The 22,268-nt window shown below is 58.7% G+C and overlaps 2 protein-coding genes across 2 annotated transcripts; one reads left to right on the top strand and one right to left on the bottom strand.

Moving 5' to 3' along the window:
- The first annotated feature begins 1,245 nt into the window (after positions 1-1,245).
- Positions 1,246-20,041, top strand: ZFPM1 (zinc finger protein, FOG family member 1). Its single transcript, XM_042892854.1, is given in 12 exon segments — positions 1,246-1,493; positions 1,573-1,617; positions 3,886-4,017; positions 6,236-6,331; positions 13,526-13,659; positions 15,642-15,747; positions 16,187-16,396; positions 16,498-16,722; positions 16,979-17,074; positions 17,197-17,346; positions 17,476-19,184; positions 19,186-20,041. Coding segments are annotated over 12 exon segments (3,492 nt in total). The 5' UTR covers positions 1,246-1,249; the 3' UTR covers positions 19,531-20,041.
- Positions 20,042-20,737: 696 nt separating this feature from the next.
- On the bottom strand, positions 20,738-22,186 carry CIDEC (cell death inducing DFFA like effector c). Its single transcript, XM_042892855.1, has 5 exons — positions 21,955-22,186; positions 21,677-21,821; positions 21,459-21,608; positions 21,164-21,348; positions 20,738-21,085 (listed from the first exon to the last, which is right to left on the bottom strand). The coding sequence occupies exons 1-5, from the start codon at positions 22,002-22,004 to the stop codon at positions 20,902-20,904; spliced, it is 714 nt and encodes a 237-aa protein (XP_042748789.1). The 5' UTR covers positions 22,005-22,186; the 3' UTR covers positions 20,738-20,901.
- Between the last annotated feature and the right edge of the window lie 82 nt (positions 22,187-22,268).

The following is a 22,268-nucleotide window of genomic DNA, read 5'->3' on the forward strand; positions in this document are numbered from 1 at the left end:
GTTTTGGGGTGAGCATCACCGTGGGTGTCCATGTGGAGCGTGGGATGGGCTCTGCTCTCCCATCGTCTTCCTCCGTCTCTCCAAGGGAACCTGTAGAACACAGAGGGGTGGTTGGGATGGGGGGGATCTGTGGGGCCTCTCCCCGTTCGGACCCCGCTTGCTTTGGGGGATGCTCAAGGATGCAGGAGGCGTGGAGCGGCCTTGGGTTGCCATCCCAATGGCGCACACGGGGAGGCTGCACCCATGCCGTAGGAGAGGTGCCACCCACATCTCACCGTTGTCCCTTAGCCTCTTGCTGGTGGAGTTTATAGAGCCACTGCTTTGGTCTCATGAGCATTCCTTTAGGGATGCAAGTGTCCCCTGCAGCCATTGGGTTGGGATCACCGTGCGTTGTGAGGGACCCAACAGAGCGTCCCCCACCCCGGCAGCAAGGCACCCTCTGTTCCATGGTGCAGACATAAGCATCCTCCCCCAGCACCTCCCCAGATACATATATATTTATTATTTTTTTTCTTCCTCACCCTTTTAACACAAGGGAGCCGCAGGGTGAGTTTATCTGGGCGCGATAGAGAAGGGCTCCCGATTCGAGATAGGTACAGCTGGGGCTGGCCCCAACATTATCAGCTCCATGCATGGGGTTGATATTAAAAATACTGATATCTTCGGGGGGGGGAGGGGAGGGGATGCCGTTCCAAACCTGTGCTTGGGCTGATAGGGAGAGTTTTGTGCACAAAAGTGCTCGTTTGCCCCCAAAATGAGCGAGTCCGCATCGCTGAGGAGTATATTGCAGTTTCGGTCAGGTTAAGGTGAGAAAGGTCAGCCAAGGGGAGGACAGAATAACCCTGTAGATAGCACGCCCTTTGGGGACTCATGTCATTTCCTAGCCACCAAAACCTCCATTGGCTGCAGCTCCTGGCACCTCCTGTGCTGCTCAGGGCACCCGAGGCCATGCAGAGCATTAGGGCTGCTGGAAAAGAAACCTTAATAAGTGCCGGGGAAAAAAAAAATTGGGTGAGAAGTGTGGGCTGCTGGCCCATCAGATAGCGGTGGTTTTGGATCACCCTGCAGCCCAGGTTGCTCCTCAGGCATCACGTGCTGCGGAGCGGCTGCAGCACAACCTCAATACAAGACCCTGGGGAATCCCCGTGCAGCGATGGATGTGGCCAAATTGCTGCACAGAGATGGGGATGGCTTTATGGGGCGGGAGGGGGGCTGGCACAGGGCATAATCTGGGGACATGCAGTTGGTGATGGTGCAGATGGGAACTGATACGGACTGGGGAGAGAGCGGGTTGTCCAGGGAGTGCTACTGGCTGTGGCTTTTCTCTGCAAATTTGTGTTGGTTTGGGAGAAAGAGAGATTTGGGATTGAGAGGCTGCTGCACTGCCCCCAAAGCACCCAGGCTCACGGCCCTGCATCTCCATTGCAGCACAACTGATGAGCAACCCGTCGTCCCATCCTTGTGGTGCTCCGTGCGCTGGGAGCCAGAACCTGGTGGGGATGCTCGCCTGGCTGACGGGGATTGGGATTGGTTTTCCTCTGCGTTTGGAGCTGAATTCTCTTCTTAATTCAGAATGTCAAGTGGAGCATGAAGGGTGTGGTGAAAACGAAGAACAAGGTTGTTATATGGCTGCTCGCTGCCAGCTGACCCCATAGTTGTGCCCGTGGTTCTGTGATGCTGAACTCAACCCCATAAAAATGGGGACACTGGAGGGAGAGGGAGGAGATCTCTGGGCACCAGGAGGCCACTATATCACATGCTTAGGCTCTCCATCCCCACGATCTTTTAGGTGATTTGGGGTGAAAAGTGGGGTCAGCCTTCAGTCCGTGGCTCTGGGCACTGGGCAGTGCCGATCCCTTTTATTTAAACCTCCACCTGAACTTTGATGCGTGCTGATAAAAGCCAGCAGGTCGCCCCCTGCTCACACGTGCAGTGCTGCAGCTCGCGGGACCGCTTCCATGGGCTCCTCCTCCTCCTCCTCCCCCCTGCTCAGAGCCGGTGGGAAAGTCTGGATCTGTTGCTATTTTCTATCTGTTATCGCGGCCCCTTATCGCTTTGCTCTTGTCTGCGTGCCTGCTCTCAGAGCGCCCAGGGTCTCTCTTTTGGCAGCGTGGAAAAGTCCCCTCTTCTTTTCTCGTTTGATTTTTTTTCCCAATGTTGGAGCTATCCCAGCCGAGGGGTGGCCAGTGCTCCTCGTTCTGGGGGTGCAGAGGTGTGGGGTTGGTGGTGTGGCTGAGGGGGGCCCTGGTGCTGACCCCATCCCTGCGCCCACCCCAGTGTTGGCACGCCATCGCGCACCTCAACGCGAGTTCTTACAGCCGCTGTGATTCAGAGAATAAAACTCCTTGTTATCAAGGAAGGAAAAAAAGAGAGAGAGAGAGAAGGAGGGAGGAGGAAGAAGAGTTAATCGCCGAGCGGAGGATCTCGGAGCAGAGCGCTTTTGGGCTCTTCCCATCGCTGTAAAGCCAGCCTCAGTAATTCAGTTTTAAAGCATGAAAAAAGGGAGTTGATGAAATTCCGCTATCAGCACCGAACCAATATGCAAAATATCTCGCCGAAAATCAAATAGCTATTATGTTTTCATTTCCATTTCAGCGTATTTGCTTAATGAAGAATAGACAGATCAGGCAAGCGGAGGGAGGCTGTGTGCGGCGATAACTGCGCAGGGCTCCCAGCAATCCCACAGAAATGACGCTCTGCTCCGCCACTCTCTCCCTCTTTTTTTTTCCCCCCCTCCTCCTTTTTCACCCCTTTTTACTTTTCTTAACGCAGCTGAGGTCTCCTTTAAGCCCCACAGCCATCGGTGCTTCCCTGCCTGGGGCTGGGATGCTGCTTGAGGATGCTGCACCCCTGGGGATGTGGGTCCAGATGCAGTGGGTACCACCTGTCCCCAGCCAGTGCAACCCTTTCCCTGTAGGCATCCCATATCAATGCATTCTCAAAAAATGAGTTTTTTCGGATGGTTTTTTGTCCCCACTGCCTCTCAAGGTGGGATGTGAGTAGGGTGATGCCATTGGAACACCAGGAGGGACGCCCATTGGGACGCCCATTGGGACACCCATTGGGACACCCATTGCCACACGGCTCCGTCCCCATTGGTCCCTCCCCACCCCTCTGTGGCAGTGCTGCACCGGAGCAGCACGATTTGGGTTAACTTTATCAGGAGCCCGAGAGCTGGGAAGGCGTGAAAGAAAAAATTAGCCTAACAATGTTTCATTTACCGCAAGAGAAACGATTTGTTAGCCGGCGATTGTTTCTGAATATTATCAGAGTCTTTTTAATTGTGCTGGAACTGAAATTAGCAGAATTAGAATAAATTGCCTTCCCTTCTCCGGCAGCCTCTTTATTCACGCTCATTGTTGTCTGCTTTGTATAGATTATGGCCCTTTGTTCTCCCGCTGTAAATATACATGCCTGGAGTCACGGCGAGCGGCGGAGGGCCGCAGCCCCATCCCACTGCTGTGCTCCCTGCCCGCTGTGCCATGTGCTGGGGGTGTGCCTTAATTTGGGATGCTGCGTTGCCATGGGGACGGCGGGGTGGCGAGGTACCCGCGGTGCATCCCTCCTGCACCGTGCCACGTCCCCACGTGCATCCTTCCTGCACCCTGCCATTGACAGCCTTGTGTGCATCCCTCCTGTGCCCTGCAATAATCCTGCACGCGTCCCTCCTGCCCTGTGCCATACGTGCCCTACAGCCACCTGCTCACACCCTGTTTCCACCCGATACGCCTCCCCAATTTCCTCCAGCACAGCGGGACGATGCGCACCTGCATCCTCTCCGTTTCTCTGGGACCCCCACCAGCAGAGTGTGGGGGACCATGGGCGATGCTTTCTGGGGTCCCTCAATGAGTACGGACGCCACTGACCACCCTCTGTGCCCCACAGGTTCCCTGGGAGCGATGGAGGAAGGTGAGGATGCTGCTGCAGGCGAGCAGAGCCCCATGGAGAGGGATGGGGCCACCTCGGAGCGTGAGGGCTCAGCGGAGCGCGACGCCTGCAGCCCCCCCAGCAGCGAAGGTGAGAGCCCCCGCATGTCATCACCGTTTGTTCCCCGTTAGCAGAGCATCCCATCAAGGGTTCAGTGGAGGGTTCAGCAAAATGCTGAACCTGGAGGCTCCATGGGGGCCGCGGGTTTGGGGTCCCTGTGGATGTGGTGTGTTGTGTGGGTTTGGGGTCCTCGTGGGCTTAGTGCACTGTGCCATTGATTTGTGGGGTCCTTGTGGATGTGTGATGGTCCATGGATGTGGTGGCCAGGAATGAGGATGCTCTCGGTGGGCTCTGGACATGTAAGGATCCACAGCTGGGGACAATTTGGACACATTGAGGTTAGACCACACATGGGGCTATGCTGGATCCCAAAGCAGGTTGGGATCCTGGGTGCATTACGTGTTGGCACTGTAATGGGGAAGGGTGCAATGATAGAGAGGGACTCCTGAGGTTGACATCTGTGCAATGGGGTGGGGATGGAGCCAATGGGGTGGGGATGGAGCCAATGGGGTGGGGATGGAGCCGATGGGGTGGGGATGGAGCCGATGGGGTGGGGATGGAGCCGATGGGATGGGGATGGAGCCGATGGGATGGGGATGGAGCCGATGGGATGGGGATGGAGCCGATGGGATGGGGATGGAGCTGTGCCGCTGCCGCCCGCTTCCTGCTCGGTGCCGCCTGCCTGCCGCCTGCTGCCCCACCCTGGGGCCCAGATAGCCCTTCAGTTCCTTCCTGCGGAGGTGGGGGCAAACCCTAATCAGCCTCCTGGTGAGATAACAGCAGCAGGGCACGCTGCGTGGGGCTGGCCGAGAGGCTCCCAGCATGCACCCAACCCCAAAACCATGGGCTCAGGGAGCGGGGAATCCAGCGAGCGCCCCAACCCCAAAACCAGGGGTCAGCCCCATGGAGGCAGAGTCTTCTTAGGAGTGGGGAGTGTTATCTGATGGGGGCACGGAGCTGGGAGCCGGGCGCAGAGCTGCACCTGGCACTGGCCCGGCTCGATAAAGAGGTGATAGCAGAGATAACGCCGAGCAGCAATAACGGCCACTAAAGCTTTCAGCGAGATGGATAAAAATCAATATGCCAGGCACTTTGATTTATAGCCAAAAATAATAGGACTTTTATACCCGGTGATTGATTTATTTGATGTTAATCATTCCGCTTATCACCTGTATTAATAATCTGCCATGGCAGTGACGTCACCCCAGGGTGTTCGCTCCGGTGCCTATCGATTGGGCTCCGCGCGGGTGATCCGCCCGGGACGAAGGCAAACATGTACTTTGGGCACTAATCTTCCACACTGTCATATGCAGATAGGTTCTTATCTGCCTCATCTCCAGCAGCAGTTAATGGAGAAAATAATTGTTATCAAGTTGCTATGAATACGCCACAAATAGAGCCGTGACGGGAGAGTGCAGCTGGTGACGTGGGGCTGTGGGTCGTGGTGGGTGCACTGGGGTCCCCATGGATGTGGTGCATTGTGCCCTGGGTTTGGGGTCCCCATGGATGTGGTGTGTTCTGTGGGTTTGGGATCCCCGTAGTTGTGGTGTGTTGTGTGGATTTGGGGTCCCCATGGGTGTGGGGCGTTGTGCTGCGGGTTTGGGGTCTCCGTGGATGTGGTGTGTTGTGCCATGGGTTTGGGGTCCCCATGGATGTGGTGTGTTGTGTGGGTTTGGGGTCCTCGTGGGTGTAGTGCGCTGTGCCATTGATCTGTGGGGTCCCTGTGGATGTGATGCATTGTGTGGGTTTGGGGTCCCCTTGGATACGGTGTGTTTTGTCATGGGTTTGTGGGGTTCCCGTGGACGTGGTGCATTGCGCCATGGGGTTTGGGGTCCCCATGGATGGCATGTATTGTGTGGGCTTGGGGTTCCAATGGATGTGGTGCATTAGGCCATGGGTTTGGGGTGGCCATGGGTTTGGGGTGGCCATGGATGTGATGCGTTGTGTGGGTTTGGGATCCTCGTGGATGTAGTGCACTGTGCCATGGCTTGTGGGGTCCCCCATGGATGTGGTGCGTTGCGCCATGGGGTTTTGGGGTTCCCATGGATGTAGTGCATTGTGCCATGAATCTCTGGGATCCCTGTGGATGTTATGTATTGTGTGGGTTTCGGGTCCCCGTGGATATGGTGCATTGTGCCATGGATTTGGGGTCCCCATGGATTTGGTTGGGTACAGGGGAAGTGCAGGGTTCTTGGTGTGTGCCGTGGGTTGGGGTGCTCCGTGTTGATCTCATGTTCTTCTGCTGCAGAGGTGGAGTGCAAAGATGTTCCTGAGAGCCCAAAGGAGACGGAGAAGTCAGATCCTGGAGAAAACACGCAGGAGCTGAGCTCTTGGAATGGGCCAGGTAGGTCCCTGTGCAGCCATCACTGTGTGCTCCTATTGCAAAAGTGGGGCTGAGACTGGGGCATGCTGCAAGCATTGTGCCTCCTGCCAGGCTCCATGCAGAAAGTGATGGGCGCAGTGCCCCATGTCCCCTGCTTTGCCATTGGGGCCATAGAAGCCATCAGGGCTGCAGCGTGCGAGAGCTCTGTCCTGCCCCATGTGCACACAGGGCACTTTGCAGACATCCTGGTAACCACTGGAGTGGTTTTGCGATGCTTATCAAAACCCCAAGACGCAGCTTGAGCCATCTATCTCCCCACTGCTATCTCCGTGCCACGCTCGCTGGGTGCCCCGTGCCCTATCGCACTCCTATCTGCAAACCTCCACACCGATGGGGAGAAGGTCAAGATTCCCCCATGAAGATTAGGCCTGTGGGTGCGTGTGCAATGGGGAGCCGCTGGCTCTGGGGTGACCGTTCCTCGATGGGTGGCCGTGCAGTGCTTTGGATGATGGGCTGTGTGCGTCCCATTGGCAGCCTCTCAGAGCAGCACGCTTCCTCCCCACTGCACATGACGGGAAGGGGTGACCCCAGTGCCGGATAGCTAACCCCAGCCCAGCAATGGATGGGACACCCGCTGCGTCCCCACGGCCGTGTGCAATGCAGAGCCCTGGGAAGGTCTGCCCAGCAGTGCACGTGTGCAGCAGCTGCCCCAATCCCCACGGATGGGCCCCGCTCCCCATCCCGCCCCATCCGAGGGGAAGCACGCAGCGGCCCCACTGATATCCCCATTCCTTCCTGCAGGAAGGAGCTGCGAGGCCGCTCCGGCTCCTCCTTATCTCCTCTCTGGCCCTTTGTCCCCATGACCGCGATGCATCGCTCCTAAAATCAACCCTTCCCATCCCAGCAATCCCAAACCCTGTCCCTTTTCCGTGCCTGGTCTGTAGGGGCTTCCTTGGGGTCGCGTTGCAGCAGGTTGCAACGTGCTCCCCCAAAATGAGCACCACGCAGTGCAGCACCCGGCTCCGGCCGTGCCTCCCCTTCCCCCCCATCTCTGCAGCGGGTTATTTGCATTCTTTATGTAAAAGAGATTTTATTATCGCCTTCTCCCAGCCCATCTCTATTCTGGTAATTGGAGTGGTATTAATTTCTGTGTGGCTGGGAGTTGATGGCGGTCCGGCGATGCTGCAGCGATAGGGTGTTCCTTTCGCACCAACCGCCGCGATAGCCCGTCTATCAGGCGCTCTGCAGGCTCTGCACTTATCAGGGATGGAGCTGGCAAAAAGGGAAACTCTGAGCAGCCTGAATTTTCTTTTTATCTGGCAGGATCCGCCGTATGTCAGCAATGGCAGCCGCGAAGATGCGGTGTGGGGAGGAGGGTGAGGGAGGTGGGCTGCTCCTGGCGCCTTTGTTTGCACCCCGGTGGGGTCTCGGGGGTCTGCAGGGCTCTGTGGGTGCTCATCCCTTGGGATGCTCTTCCAGTGGGTTAACCTATGGGATGACACGGGCACCTCATCGCCTGTCTGCTGCACTGCCCCTGTGGGGACCATCCTGGCTTTCCTCGGCCTCATGCGCAGGAGGTGCTGGGGGGAGGAGAGCGTTTGAGTCTTTTCTTTTTATCTTTGAAATGACCTTGCTGGCAGAGGGTTCTGATACGTGGACGGCTGATAACTGGAATCCATACTCCTGCACTTGGGAGCGCTGCAGATGGACGGGGCAGGTTGGTGTTGGAGGGGGGATTGCTGCCCGGATGAGCTTTGGTCACTTCAGGGCACTTTCTGGAGAGGTGTTGGTGTGGGAGCTCTGCTGTCCGTGCCCACCAGGCACTGTGTGGCTCCTAGAGGGGGCTTCACACCCATCCCATCCATTAGACCATCCTATGACCAGCATTCCCCCAGCCCTGTCTTTGGGAGGGGAGCTGGTGATCTGGGGAGCACTGCAGCCTCCAGCCCCTCTCCAGCGGGGAGAACTGGGTGTACAGGGCTGTATCCCCTCCCAGTCCCCATTGCCTCCTGGAGGGGCACAGCGAGTGGCTCTGAATTAGGTGTTGGCCTGGTGAATAGAGCTACAGGCAGCTCAGCCTCATTTAGACACCAGAGAATCCCCACGGCAGGCTGCAGCTCTGGGAGGCCTCTGCTTTTTGGCCAGCTTTGTGCTTAAGGTCCTGCAGATCCCCATCCCTCATCATGCACCAATATTCCCCCCCCCAAAAAAATGAAACCCACAAGTCCAGGCACTATGCCACACCAATAGCAATCACCTGCTCACATCCCCACAGTGTCAACCAGGTGTAGGGCACAGTGTCCCCCCCCCCCCCCCATGAGACCATCAGGCTCCGAGGGTCACATTGCCCCCATCCCCATATCCATCTTTGCCCATCTCCACGTGCTCTCCCAGCTCCAGCGTGGAGATAACTTTCTCAGTGCCATTTTTTTTTTTTTCCCCCTCCATCTAATTAAAACTACAAACTTCTTTTTTTCTCCTTCTCCCTTTTGTTCCTTGCCCCCCCCCCCCCCCCCCACCCCCCCTTTCCCTCAGTCGTTCGGTTGTGTTTATCTGCGCCCTGACTCCTGCCCGAATAATCTCTCGCCGCCCGGAGCTGGTGTGCAAACCTCAAGGTTTATTATCGGGGTGAGCAGGGCATGGTGAGGAGGGACGGCTCGTCCTGACGGACAGCCCCTGCACTCCCCCTTCCCCTCCACAATGGTATGTGTGGGTGGGAAAAATAATTCCAGCTATTTCTCTTTTATCGCCCGGAGCCGGGCTGAGCAGCAGAGAGTTGTGTTTGTGGTAGATTGCTAGGAAGGAAGGAGGAGAAGTTGGGGTTTGGGATGGCAGCCCCGTCAGATGGGGGTCCTGCCCCCCCGTGCTCAGCCTGCCGGTGACATGGCAGAGCTCTGTGATGGCACTGGGGCTGCAGCAGGGCTGGTGACACTTGTCCCGTGTTGGGGACGTTGGGAATATGGCTGTCACCTTGCTGCTTGGGCACGCCGTGGGCTGGTGAGATGCTCAGGGTAGTTGGGATGGTGTCAGTGTGGGTTCAGGGTGGGCTGGGGGCATTGCTGGAGCAGATTAATGTGTGTGTCCGCCCCTAAATCTGCCCCACAGAAAGTTTTTGTTAGGGGGTTTTCTGGTTGTATTCCTAATGATTGACGCTGCCACCCTAACTCAATGCAGCACAGAGCTGTGGGGTCAATCATGTCCTGGCAGGGAGGACACCCGTTCTGTGCTGGAATGAGGTGTGATGGCATCTCCTACCACAGCAACCACTGTGGTCTGCTAGAGAAGGGAGCTCCAAGCTGCCCGTGTGCAGCCATCCTTCTCCTCCTGCTCTTCCCCTTGGCACCGCACCCCATGCGTTGGTGGGATGCAGGATGGGGACCCTTTAGGATCGTGGCCCCATCCATCTGTGGGATGCAGCAACGCCCTGAAGGCAAACCCAGCTGTCGGGATGCATCCTGCTGGGGCAGGGCACCGCAGCTCCCTGGGGTACATGGGCACAGCGTGGCATGGCCGGTGCCAGCACAGCTGGTGAGCGGAGCCTCATGCCCTCCTTTCCCCACCCTCCCTCCCCCCCCCTCTGCCTGCTGTGCTGCTCAGGATAGGTAACAGCTCCTCCATTAACCGGGGTCAGGGTTCAGCACGATAAAGATTTGCTGTTGTACCGTGGCAAAAGAAAAAAAAAAAATCAAAAAATGGGGAGCGAGGGGGGGGGGCGATAGGGGAAAAAAACTTCTCCCCCCCCCCCCCCAATCCCTGGCAGCAGGCAGTTATGCACCAACCCCCCCCCCCCCTTAACGGAGCCCAAAGCTACAGATCTGAGCCACCCGTGGAGTCGGGGCTGTCCCATAGTGGCCTGGGATCAGTTGGAGAGGGGTGAGAGCCTCCCGAGCCCCCGTCCTCGCCTGCTCTAATTTAAGCCCCGCTCACTCTTTTGTTGTTCCCAAGGCTGCCCTGATTACTCGAGCACCCGGGACGGCAAAGCCGGGATAATCTCCTTAGCCCCTTTGGAGAGATTTCCCTTTGTGAGCGGAGGTGAAGAGTGGAGATGCTGCGTGTTTGCAGCTTAAGACTCTTCCCAATCGGCTCCCTCCATCTTATCGGCGCGGTGCCATCACATCATTGCGCTAGTTGAGTTGTCAGGATTTATTCCTTCCGCCGCACGCGCTCACGGCTTCGGAAAGCAGCAGCGGGGGGCTCGGGGGCTCCGCTTCCGCGCTCGGATCGCGTTTCCTGGGCTGGGAGGATGGGCAGATAGGTGGATAGGTAGGTGGATGGATGGGCAGATGGATCGGTGGACGAACAGGTGGGCAGGTGGGTGGATGGGCAGATGGATAAACAGGTGGGCAAATGGATGGATGGGTAGAGGGATGGATGGCTGGATGGACGGACAGGTGGATGGACGGATGGGCAGATGGGTGAATAGATGGACAGATGGATGGGCAGATGGATAGGTGGATAGACAGATGGACAGACGGATGGAGAGGTGGGTGAATAGATGGCTAGGTGGATGGATGGATAGATGTAAGGGCAAATGGGTGGTCAGACAGGATGAATGGATGGATAGATAGACAGACAGACAGACTCGGCCTGCCCTTCGGGGATCCCCAAGCCATGGGCTGGGCTGCATCTGTTTGGCCCTGTGTTCCAGGCATCACTGAAGATGTCTTATTTCCACTCTATCCAGGATGTCTCATTTTGGTGTATTTGGGGCATGAAGGCCCCCAGTGACCCCCAGACCTGGCCCTGGGGGCTGGGACACAAGTATTAATAGGAGTGATGCATGGTGCTGGGAAGCAGTCCCATGACTCCCTGATAGCAGTATTTATCCAGATAGTATCCAGGCAGCTGCAAACACTCCGAGTCCTCAAATCAGAGATCCTGTCCCAGGGCAGATCTGATGCATTCAAATTTGATTAAAGTCTCACGGACACCCATTGGGCAAGGGACGTGGGAGCCTTTTGGGATGGGACCAGCTGGGCAGCCCTCGTCCTTCCCTTCTCCTTACTCCTGGAGGAGAAGTGCCTGTGTCACCTTGTGTCACCCCAGGTCACCCTTTGTCCCTTCCTCTCCAGGACCCCGTCAGCCCCCAGGTGCAGGTGGCAGCCAGCCTTTCTCTTTCATTTATCAGCCGATAACCAGCAGCGGGGCGATGACAGGATTAATCTTTGCTCTCCAGCATAGCCTGGGCCATTTCTTTGAAATCTCGATGGGGAGATAAGCTGGAGCACAGCGCTGGGGGGAGAAGGAGTTGCCAGCCCCATGGCAAACACCACAGCATGGGGACGTGTCCCCAGGCTGTGCCTCCTTGTGATGGGGCATTGGGGTGGATGCTGGGATCCTACACAGCTCCTGAGTAGAGGCACCCGTTGGGACCGAGCTTTGTGGGTTGGGGTGGTTGTTTTTTATTTTCTCTTTCTATGCTTTTTGGTGACCCAAAGCACACAGCCCCATCCCTGCCCCTTTTGGTTAATCATCTCGGAGATGGGAATTCCTGCATTATCGATGTGGTTCCACCTCACCGGGACCCGATGGTGAGATTAGATAAAGGGCTGTGTCACCCCACGGGGTGGTGACACCGAGCAGCAGTGGCAGTGTGGGGTACACAGACTTTGCTCCTTGAGGCCACCGTCCAGGCTGTGTGCATGTCGGTCACCTCGAGCGTCCCCAAGGGGTGGCACTGCTGCGTGCCACGTCCCTGTTGCAGTGCTTTGGGGCTGAGCGCAGGGCTTGTTTTCCTTCTCTCCCTCTTGCTGGGTGCTGTGACAAGCATAGGGACACAGCTGGCCACCTCCCTGTCACCCCGTGTCCCCATGGGGGGGGGATCTAATAGCATCCCCATTCAAGCACAAGCAGCAGACCCGGATCCAGGCAGCACCATCCCCACGCTGAGTTTTTGGGGGTGCCAGCAGGCAGCCCATGCTGCTGTGTGCTCCACGATGGGGCCGACTCTATTTTTGTCCCCCAGTCTGGAACGGTTTTCTCTTTATCAGCGCCTGCGTGTTTTCTCTGCTGGGGATTGATACACAGAAGATGAAGTGCTCTGACATGGGAAGTGTCAGGCGAACACGCTTATCTCACAGACATGGTCTCCTGACCCAAACGCTGCTGATTACCACAGAGATGGGGGGAGGGGGGCAACAGGGGGGCAATGCTGGGGTGTGTGGGGGGTGGCAGTTGGGTTAGGATGGGGACGGCTTCCATGAGAGAGCAGTTGGGCTGCAGGGTGGCAAAAGCAGCTGTGAGCCAGAAATCCCCCCCCCCAGCCCATAGGGAATCTGGGCCCTGGGGAATGGACCTATAGGCTCTCCCAGCTCTCTTCTCCCCTCTTTCCATCACACTGTGATCTGGAAGGGTGACAGGGGGCAGGGGACAGAGAGAGCCTGAGGTGCCAGCACGTGGCTGGGTGAGCGCTCGTCCCCCCCCAACCCCACACACAGCACCTGATGCTCACCTGGAATAACCCCAGCACAGAGAGGATCCAGATGTCAGCCCAGCTAATAAACACATCAGATTTCAATCTCAGCAGCCATGGGATCATTTTCTCCTCCCCACGTTTCTAACCCTGAAAGCAATTTGCCTTCCAACCAGCGCAGCCTTCTCCCTGCCTGTGGGACCCCAGTGCTTTGCAAAGCCCTTTAGAGGATGCGACGCTGATGTCCTCCATTGTGCTGTGGTGGCAGCAGGGACTGTGACCCAACACATGTGGTGGCTTTAGGAAGATCCCAGCGTGGGGCTCGTGGCAGCTTGGTGTCCTCGCAAAGCATCCTCACTGCACGGAGCAGCCAGAGCGCATACATCCCAGTATTGGTTACCTGCCATCTTATCTGCGCTCTGAAAGACAAAGGCACAGTTAAAACATTTTAGAGCAGCCTTCATAGTGTATTAACATGTTATCTAACCCATTAAACCAGAGCCTTATCAGATAATCAAAGCCATTAAGCCCTGAAGCCGCTGCAACTTTGGATGCGGGGATGGGAAGCGCTCCTTCCTCTCTGCTGCACCACGGTGTGCCCAGACCCCCAGCACTGGTATGGGACCACCAAGCTGGGCACCTGCGGGTTTCCCTGGCCTGGGAACTGCAGTACCAGTGTTTGGGGAACCCAGGGTGGTGGGATTTTCCCAATACCTGTGTAGAACTGTCTTCTTCTTCCGGGCACAGATGGGGATGGGGATGGATGGGGATGGGACCGACTGACTCCATCCTTCTCCTTGCAGATGAACTGGAGCTGGTGGTGCAGGATGGGGAGCGTCGGGTGCGAGCCCGACAGAGCCTCCCTGAAGGCTTCTCCTGGGGACCTTTCCAGGGCAGCATCCACAGTGAGCCAGCATCACCAGGACACGGCGAGGCGGTAAGGAGCACTTATAGGAGTGGGAAAAGCCCTGCAGCAACGATGAGCGAAGTTGAGGAGAGGGATTTCCTGGGAAGGCGTTTTCCCTGTGCTGAGCTTTGGGACTGTATGGGATCCCCTGGCTGTTTTTGGGTGCCCTGGAACAGCAGCACTGCTGAGAGGCTGGTGGTCCCCCTGGCAGTGCAAGTGGGCTGTTGGCAGGTATGTGTCTCTCACAGAGATGGGTCAGGGTGCAGGAGGATTTGGGGCACAAAGGGAACCTCAGGGACGAGCAGGGGTACAGAGAGGGGCTGGGAGCCTTTGGGAAGGATGGGTTTCTGCTGGTTTTGGGCACCACTGCTGGAGTTTCACGTTGCAGAGCTGGGACCAGCAGAGGCTGCTGGTGGCTCGTGCTTGCTCTGTCAGTGCGGGTGGTGTGCATGGGTGTGCAGGGATGCATGGAGAGGCTGGGGCCCCACAGACGCGCTCACACATCCTTCCCCTCCCTGCAGCCATGCAGGTCAGCTCCAGCCCAGGGGCTCCGCAGCCAGGATCTCAGCTTGGCTCCATCCCCACTCCTCCTCCTCCACTCTCCCTCACTCTTTTTTTTTTTTTCTTCTTCTTTTTTTTCTCTCTCTTTTTTTTTTTTTTAAGCTCAGGCCCGTTTATCTTTGCCGAATTAAATCCTTGATTAACCCTTATCTGCCCAGTTTGGCTCCATATCTCCCGCTTGGCGCCGTGTGTCCAGACACCCGGTACAGGATGATTGATTCCTTAAAGATATGCGCGGCTTTTTTTCTGATACTTCATTTATTGTCTAAATATTTTTGCTCCCATTTCAGCAGCTCCCTTATCGAGGCGGGCTGATGATTCCCAGCCCTGCTTTCCTCCGCCGCTCGCCTCCCTCCTATCTCTGCCTGGGGAAGCGAGGAAGGAATCGCAGCCCCATCCCTGATACGGGCTGTCGCCCTCGGGTCCCTTCGCATTGTTGCTGGCGGCGGGGGGAGATAGAGGGAGCCTCCCCCAGATGCCATCTTGCAGCCGGACGTCCAGCCCATACACAGGTTTTAGTGGGAATCGGGGACATGGAGTGCCTTTGGTGCATGAGGAGCATCGCTCGCGCTCCCTGCTGCATGATGGCGCTGTGGCTGAGGTGATGGAGGAGGAGGAGGATGCCTGCTGCATCCCCAGAGGGGATCCCGCAGTGCTCTCCAAAACTCAGTTGCTCAGGAGGGTTTGCAAATCGCCAGTGAAGGGATGCAAGGGGAACTCGGTGCCCATCCCATTTCCCCCAAGGAAGGATGCCTGCTGGGGGGAGCTGCCCTGCTAACACCAGCCCGGGCGGATGCAGAGCAGATAGAGTTTCTGATGGTTATCAGGGCCAGTTCGGCACGGAGACACTGACCTCTTTGTTCAGGGGAAACAAGGAAGGTTCTCAGCACGGGCTGCAGACGGGCAGCTGCTGCTATGGCTGTGGATGGAGTGGGAGCACCCGAGGGTGCTGCAGGGTCCTGGATGCCACAGGGAGCTGCATCTGCTTGGGTACCCCGTGCACAGAGCCAAGCTGCTCCCCAGGGCAACTTCCTGCAGGCTCAGTGCTGCGTGTGCACTGGTGCAGTGTGCACGCGTGTGTGCGAGCCCCTGTGTGTGTGTGTGTGTGTGTGTGTGAGCTTTATTACGCTGCGAGCACTCGGCTCCTCACAGTGATAAGGCCTAAAACCGGCTGTGACTGTCAGTCTGAGTTGGAGGGTTTAGAAATATTGGGAGGAATAATTAGATTTCATATCGTTACCGCGGCAGCCATCAGAGGATCAGGCAGATTAATTTCCAACCCCCCCCCCCACCCCCCCACTCCCATCCTTGCTCATTAATATTCATTAGAGATGCAGGGAGGCAGCACAGGGTGCAGCGCTGGCACGGGCATGCCAGTGTCCCCTGCTGTCCCCTGCTGTCCCAGTGCCACGAAGACCCTGATGCTCACCTGTACCCCTCCCTGCTCACAGCAGAGCCCACCCGTGACGCTGGTGCTGGGGGATGAGAGCTGCTGGCTGTCCCGCCTGCCCCTGGTGCCCGGAGAGCCTGATGCCAACGCTGTCATCTACAGGAAGGGTTGGTACCTGCGCTGGGGTCAGGGGTTGGCACGGTGATGATGGGGGCTGCATTGGTGCAGTGCTGGCTGCAAGCCTTGTTGCGAGCGTTAGTGCAGGTAGTGGTGCAAAGTGCAGTGCGGTGCTTTGTGTGAGTGTTACAAATGCTGGTGCAGCGGTCATTGGAAGCCTTGCAAGCATTGGTGCAGGATTCAGCACAGCGCTCAGTGCAAGCATTGGTGCAGGCACTGCTGCAAGGCTTAATGCAGACGTTACTGCAAGATTCAGTGCGAGCAGTATTGCAAGTGTGGAGCTGTGCCCATCAGGTGTGGGCTGACACTGCCACCTCCAGGCGAGCCCAGGCTTTGCCACGGGGGAGGGAGAGCACCCAGGAGCCGGGAGCAGGGCTGGGCACCAGGCCCCAGGGGCGTAATGCTGACCGCTCGTCTTTGTGCCCCTAGATGATGCCGTGTGGTGCAGGACCACACGTGCCGTGCAGGAGGATGAGCCAATGTGCGCCTTCGTGGTGGCTGAGCCAGCTGCCATCCCCAGGCAGGCGGTGAAGGCAGAGCCTGGAGACTCACCCTACCCGGCTGCACTGCACTCTGACATCCAGCTGCTGCCCCAGCAGGCGGGCATGGCTGCCATCCTGGCCACTGCCGTGGTGAACAGTGAGTGCCGGGATAACGCCGGGGGAGGGGTCCCCAAGGGGATGCCCGTCCTCATCTCCATGCTCATCCCATCCCCTGGCATCCATCCGTTCCCTCTGCAGAGGATGTCTTCCCATGCAAGGACTGCGGGATCTGGTACCGGAGCGAGCGCAACCTGCAAGCCCACCTGATGTACTACTGTGCCAGCCGGCAGAGCGCGGGCTCACCTGCTGTGGATGAGAAGCCCAAGGAGACATACCCAAATGAGCGTGTCTGCCCCTTCCCCCAGTGCAAGAAGAGCTGCCCCAGTGCCAGCTCCTTGGAAATCCACATGCGGAGCCACAGCGGTATGGGCATGGCATGACATGGCACAGCCTGGGGACAGCAGGGACCACAAGGGAGCCAGCCAGCCTGCCAGAGGCACAGGGAGGCTGTGGGTTGCTTGCAGCCAGATGAGGGTCTTCCCCAGTTAGATTACCAATCTGGGGCAGCGCTCTGCAAGCTGGTGCTCACCTGCAAAGCCAAAGATGGAGCAGGCGTAGCTGTACTGTCCCCATGCTCCCTGTCCCTCAGCGCTGAGGTGTCCTTCTGTCTGCCTTGCAGGGGAGCGTCCATTTGTCTGTCTGATCTGCCTGTCTGCCTTCACCACCAAAGCCAACTGCGAACGTCACTTGAAGGTGCACACGGACACTCTCAACGGTGAGTTAGCACTGCCTGGTGTGCCCATAGGGGATAGCAGCACCAGGGCATGGGAATGACAGGGAGAGATCCTGCGGTGGGACCCACGCCCATGGGTCAAACCCACTTTGTGTCCTTTGCAGGGGTCTGCCACAGCTGTGGCTTCATCTCCACCACACGGGACATCCTCTACAGCCACTTGGTCACCAACCACATGATCTGCCAGCCGGGCTCTAAGGGAGAGGTGTACTCACCAGGGCCAGCACTGCCAGCTGCCAAACCCCTCACCCCTGGTGCGTATGGGACAGGGTTCACACACCAGCCCCCCTAGTGGCACTTGGCATTGCCCCAGCGAGGGCTGTGTCCCCCCATGGCTCCAGATGTGGGGTGGGATGCCACTGACACCTCTCTCCCCTTGGCAGGGCTGAGCCAGCCGAACAATGCACCTGTGCTGAAGTGCAGCCTGCCCGCCTTCATACCTGAGGGGCTGCCAGCCCTGCCACAGCACGTGGTGCTGCACGGCCCCCTACCCACCGTTCTGCCCGGCCCAGATGCCACCCCACAGCCTGCATCACCCTCGGACACCACCACAGGACCCACATCCTGCGAGGCGCAGAATGGCGAAGCCCCAAGAGAAGGTCAGTCCTCCTCCTCCTCCTCCAGTGAGCCCATCCGCATCAAGGAGGAGCCAGCTGACAGCCCGGCTGGGAGCGAGGTGGAGGAACCCAAAAGCGGGGAGGCCGCTGCTAGCCCCAGCTCAGAGCCAGAGCCCAGCTCCCGGACTTCATCCCCCCGTAGCCTTCCCCCAGGGAAGGTGAAGTCGGAGCTGGCCAGCCCCACGCCGGGCTCCAGCCCTGTACCCAGTGAGCCGGGCTCAGGCACGGCAGGAGGCACCGTCTTCCTGCCGCAGTACCTGTTTGGCCACGAGGCTGCAACGGTGGTCCCGCAGGCATCGGAGATCCTAGCCAAGATGTCAGAGCTGGTGCACAGCCGGCTGAAGCAGGGCCATGGCACGGTGCCACCGGGACTGTTCACCGGAGCGCCGGTGCCGAAAGGTGCGACGTGCTTCGAGTGCGAGATCACCTTCAACAACATCAACAACTACTACGTGCACAAGCGGCTCTACTGCTCCAGCCGCCACCTGGCCGAGGACAGCCCTCCCAGTGCCCGAAAGCTCAAAGTGCCCCCCGCAACCCCCAAGGGTCCTCCCGTCCCTGGGACGCTGCTGTCTGCTCCGTCGGGTGAAGGGCACAGCGCTCCATCGGGGGACGGGGAAGTGGGGCGCGCAGCCACACCGCCCACCCAGCTGGAAGAAGGCAAAGCGGTGTCCCCAGGGACGGAGGTGGCAGCATCAGGGCGGTGCAGCGAGGACAGCCAGAGCCCCGTCAGCTCGGAGGGGGACGAGGACCCCAGCAAGACGCTGTGCGAGGCATGCAACATCCGCTTCAGCCGCCACGAGACCTATGCCGTCCACAAGCGCTTCTACTGCGCCTCGCGCCACGACCCACCACTGCGCCGACCCGGCCTGCCCAAGGTGCCCTTCATCCCGCAGCCCCTCCGCACCCGCAAGCGCCGCAAGCTCTACGAGATCCACGGGGCTGAGCCGCCCCCACAGCCCGACCCTAAAGCCCCTGCGGCCGCCCCTTCGCCTAGCTCCAGCCCCGATGCTGAGGGCCCCATCGATCTGAGCAAGAAGCCGCGGCGGCGCGGCGGAGAGCAGAACGCAGCCACGTTGCTGCCGTTGGCCGACTACCACGAGTGCACGGCGTGCCGCCTCAGCTTTAACAGCCTGGACAGCTATCTGGCCCACAAGAAGTTCTCCTGCCCTTCCACCCCGCTGCAGCCCGGTGCCATGGAGCACCTCCAGAAGATCAAAGGGGCCGTGCCCAAGGGACACCGCGACGGCGAAGGGGACAAAACGGCCCCAACCGGCGCCGCCAAGGCTCTGCCACCCACCTACCCTGCAGTATCCGTGGGGGATTCGCGGTACCCTAAAGGTGCCAAAGGGCCGCTTTCTGTCTGCCCCTACTGCCCTCTTAACGGGGCCATCAAGGGGGACCTCATTGAGCACTTCCGCCACGTCCATGGGCTCTTTGTGGCTGCGCATGGCCTCCCTGACACCCCACGGCCAGGGGGGGGGCAGGACGCCCGAGCCCCCCGCCGCCTCACCCCCGCGCCCACCCGCCCCGCGCCTCCGCCGGGACAGCTTCAACGGCAAGGAGGCTCGCGATGCCCCCCCCAACGGCAGCCCCCGGCCCCCCATCTCCCCCCGGCCCCCTGCTGACAAGCCACCCACTCCACCCTCCTATACAGACCGGGGGGTGCAGACCCCCCCGGCCAAGGCTGCCCCCAGCCCTGTGCCCAACGGCAACCACCGGTACTGTCGCCTGTGCAACATCAAATTCAGCAGCTTGTCCACTTTCATCGCCCACAAGAAGTATTATTGCTCATCCCACGCAGCCGAGCATGTCAAGTAAAGGGCCCCCCCCCGGCTCTGATCGGCAGTTTGGGGTTGGGGGGGCTGTGAGGGAATGGTGTGGCTGGGGGGGACACTGGGGGCCGACGTCCCGGTGATGGATGTGTATTTATAAAGCGATGCGGCACCATCCTCACTGCAGATGTGGGGTTGGGTCTCGATGATGGACCCCGGGGGGGGGGCTTCCGCAGCCCCTCCTCATCTCCAGAGCACCACATCTCTCTGCTCTGGGTGCTGACGTTCACCTCAAGTGGAAGGACCTCAGAGCACGGACCTGAAGCCGTGGTATGGGGAGGGGGGCTGCCCCCCCCAGCTCTGCAAAGCCCCCTCCATCTGCCCTACTGCTCCTCCCTACGTGGTGCTGCAGGGAAACTAGGGCGGGAGGGGCAGACACTACAGGGAAAGGGGAGCACAACCAGGCCCTGGAACAGGAGAGCACTGAAGTTGAGAATGAAGCAACCCTGGGAACTGTGTGTATAAGCGTGTACAGAAAATAAATATGTCTAATTACACTGGGTGCTGCCTCCATGCTGGAGGGAAGGGGGGCTGGGGTGCAGCCCCTGCCCAGGTGGTGGAGCAGGTGTGGGGATGGAGGCTGATGACTAATTGTCTGCTTAATGAAAGGAATGAGCTGCAGGTGGGCTGTGCTGCCCCACACCCAGTCCTGGGCTCTGCTGTGGGGTCCAATGCTGCAGTCTCAAAGCTGTGCTGGGAGCTGGGAGCCCCAGGTGAGTGTGGCTGGGATTTGGGATTCCTGCTGTACTGGGGAGGGCACCTAGGGGCTTAGGGACACCACAGAGAGCTGGGGTTCAGCCAGTATGAACCATTAAACCCTACAGAAAACCATTGCAACAGGAGCTTGTCTGAGTTAATGGGGTCCTCTCCCTACCATAACTCAGCATTTTTGAGCAGGTAAGGTGCAACTCAGGGGGGGTGCACATACAGCACCCATTCCTCACCCAGGTTCTCTCCTCCCTGAAACTCTGCCCCCATTCTGGCACAGGTGGGCACTGATTTGCTCTCCCTTCTCCCACTCCTGCTAGAAACTGGCACCAGGCAGGCAGTGAGTGGTGCCACAGCTCCCCAAGGGCCTCTTGCAGCAGCAGCCCTTGCACCACAGCCTGGCACAGCCCTGTGCCAAATGGGGCAAGCATCTGAACCCCCCCTTCCACCCCAAACCCAGCCAGGGAGGGGAAAGGACACAGAGCAGCATTGCAAGAAGCACAGCTTTACTTAAATAAATATATTTACAAAGCAGCAGGCATCACAGAAAAGAGGAGGCTGCATCCAGCCAGCAACATGCAGGGAGAGCTCTGGGTACTGACCTAGGGAGGGGCTCTGGGACACCCAGGAAAGGACATGCCCCATCTCCTCACTGCAGCATCTTGCTGGGGGGCAGCAGGGGGAGGCTGTGGGGCAGGACGTGGGGCAGCTGCACACAGCTCTCTTCCTTGGGCTCCTCGGTGGCATCCAGCAACTGCTGCATGTAGCAGGAGGTGCCCAGCAGCACGTGCCCCGTGGCCTGCATGCTGAAGAGCATCCAGCGCAGCGCTTCCCTGGGTAGGGGTCAAAAAACAAGAGTGAGCATCGCTCCGTGCACCTGTGTGTGCTGTGGCTGCCCTCCCAGCACTCACTTCATGAGCCTCTTGGCCCCGTAGCAGCGCAGGTCGTAGGACATGCTGTAGGTGCCATAGAGCGTGGCTTTGACGTTGAGGCAGCCCAGGTCCTGGGGATTGGTCTTGTACAGGTCAAAAGTGACACAGGCGACATCGATGCGGCGGGATGGCTTGTGGGACAGGCTCAGCTGGTAGCCAGGTGCCTAAGGCACAGCAGGACCGAGAGTTGCCCAAGGAGCCTCGTGCTTCCTCACCCAGCATCATCCTCATTGACCCCAGTGGGATGAAATGGGCTCCTACAGCCCATGCTCACCTTGCAGGCAGACCACGACTGCCCCTTGCCCAGGGCCATCAGCACTGTGCCCTCCTCCAGCGTGCAGAAGAAAGCTTCTGTTTCCACCACAGTGCCATCCTCATCCAGGACCAGCGTGATGGGGTCAGGGACCAGCAGGGTGCTCCGGACCTGCAATAGGGCTGCGGTGAGGAGATGGCCCATCACATAGATGGGCCCCTGACAGATGGACGGCTCACCTGGTGCAGCAGCTCGGCCAGGTTGTGTGCCATGATGCCTTTGCGCAGGCTGCGGTCGCAGTTGCAGACACGGAAGGGTCGGGGCCGTGGGGCCGGGCTGGAGAGGAGCAGCTGCTGGGTCATGGAGGCACTGGCAGAGACACATCTGGAGGGGATGGGGAGGGTCAGGGGGCTTCCCAGAGCCACCCCCAGCCCTGGGCTTTCACTCAAAGTGCTGAGTGGTGTCAGAGCAGGGGGAGACAGTGACGTCCCCTTCCTAGGGTCACCCCAAAGCTTACTTGGAAACAGGCGCAGCCAGGCGCAGGCTCAAGGACTTGGCATAATCCATGCTGGCACGGAACTGAGCCTGGCAGGGAGAAAGCTTCAGCCCAGGCAATGGCAGTGTTCAGTTCTGCCAACCCCACAGGAGACCCCATCCCTATATCCCAGTGGTACCCGCCCTGCTCAGCAGGGACAGCATCTGCCCTTTGAGCAGGAACAGGCTGGAAGCAACGGGCAGAGTCCTGCTGCCAGCACAGCTCTTGCGTAAAGCAGTGCATGGGCTCTGAGTCAGTGCTAGAGCAAAGGTTAGCAGAGGTGTAGGACTGTGCCC

The sequence above is a fragment of the Lagopus leucura genome, unplaced genomic scaffold (genome assembly GCF_019238085.1).
Source record: "Lagopus leucura isolate 7727_CA_CO unplaced genomic scaffold, USGS_WTPT01 108-11_obj-0_obj, whole genome shotgun sequence".
Classification (NCBI taxonomy): domain Eukaryota; kingdom Metazoa; phylum Chordata; class Aves; order Galliformes; family Phasianidae; genus Lagopus; species Lagopus leucura.

Excerpts from the sequence above, each read along its gene's own strand:
- CIDEC (XM_042892855.1), bottom strand. The coding sequence starts at position 22,004 with ATGGATTATGCCAAGTCCTTGAGCCTGCGCCTGGCTGCGCCTGTTTCC. Across the intron at positions 21,822-21,954 it reads CTGGCTGCGCCTGTTTCCAA|ATGTGTCTCTGCCAGTGCCT; the intron begins GTAAGCTTTGGG and ends CATCCCCTCCAG. Across the intron at positions 21,609-21,676 it reads TGGCCGAGCTGCTGCACCAG|GTCCGGAGCACCCTGCTGGT; the intron begins GTGAGCCGTCCA and ends GCCCTATTGCAG.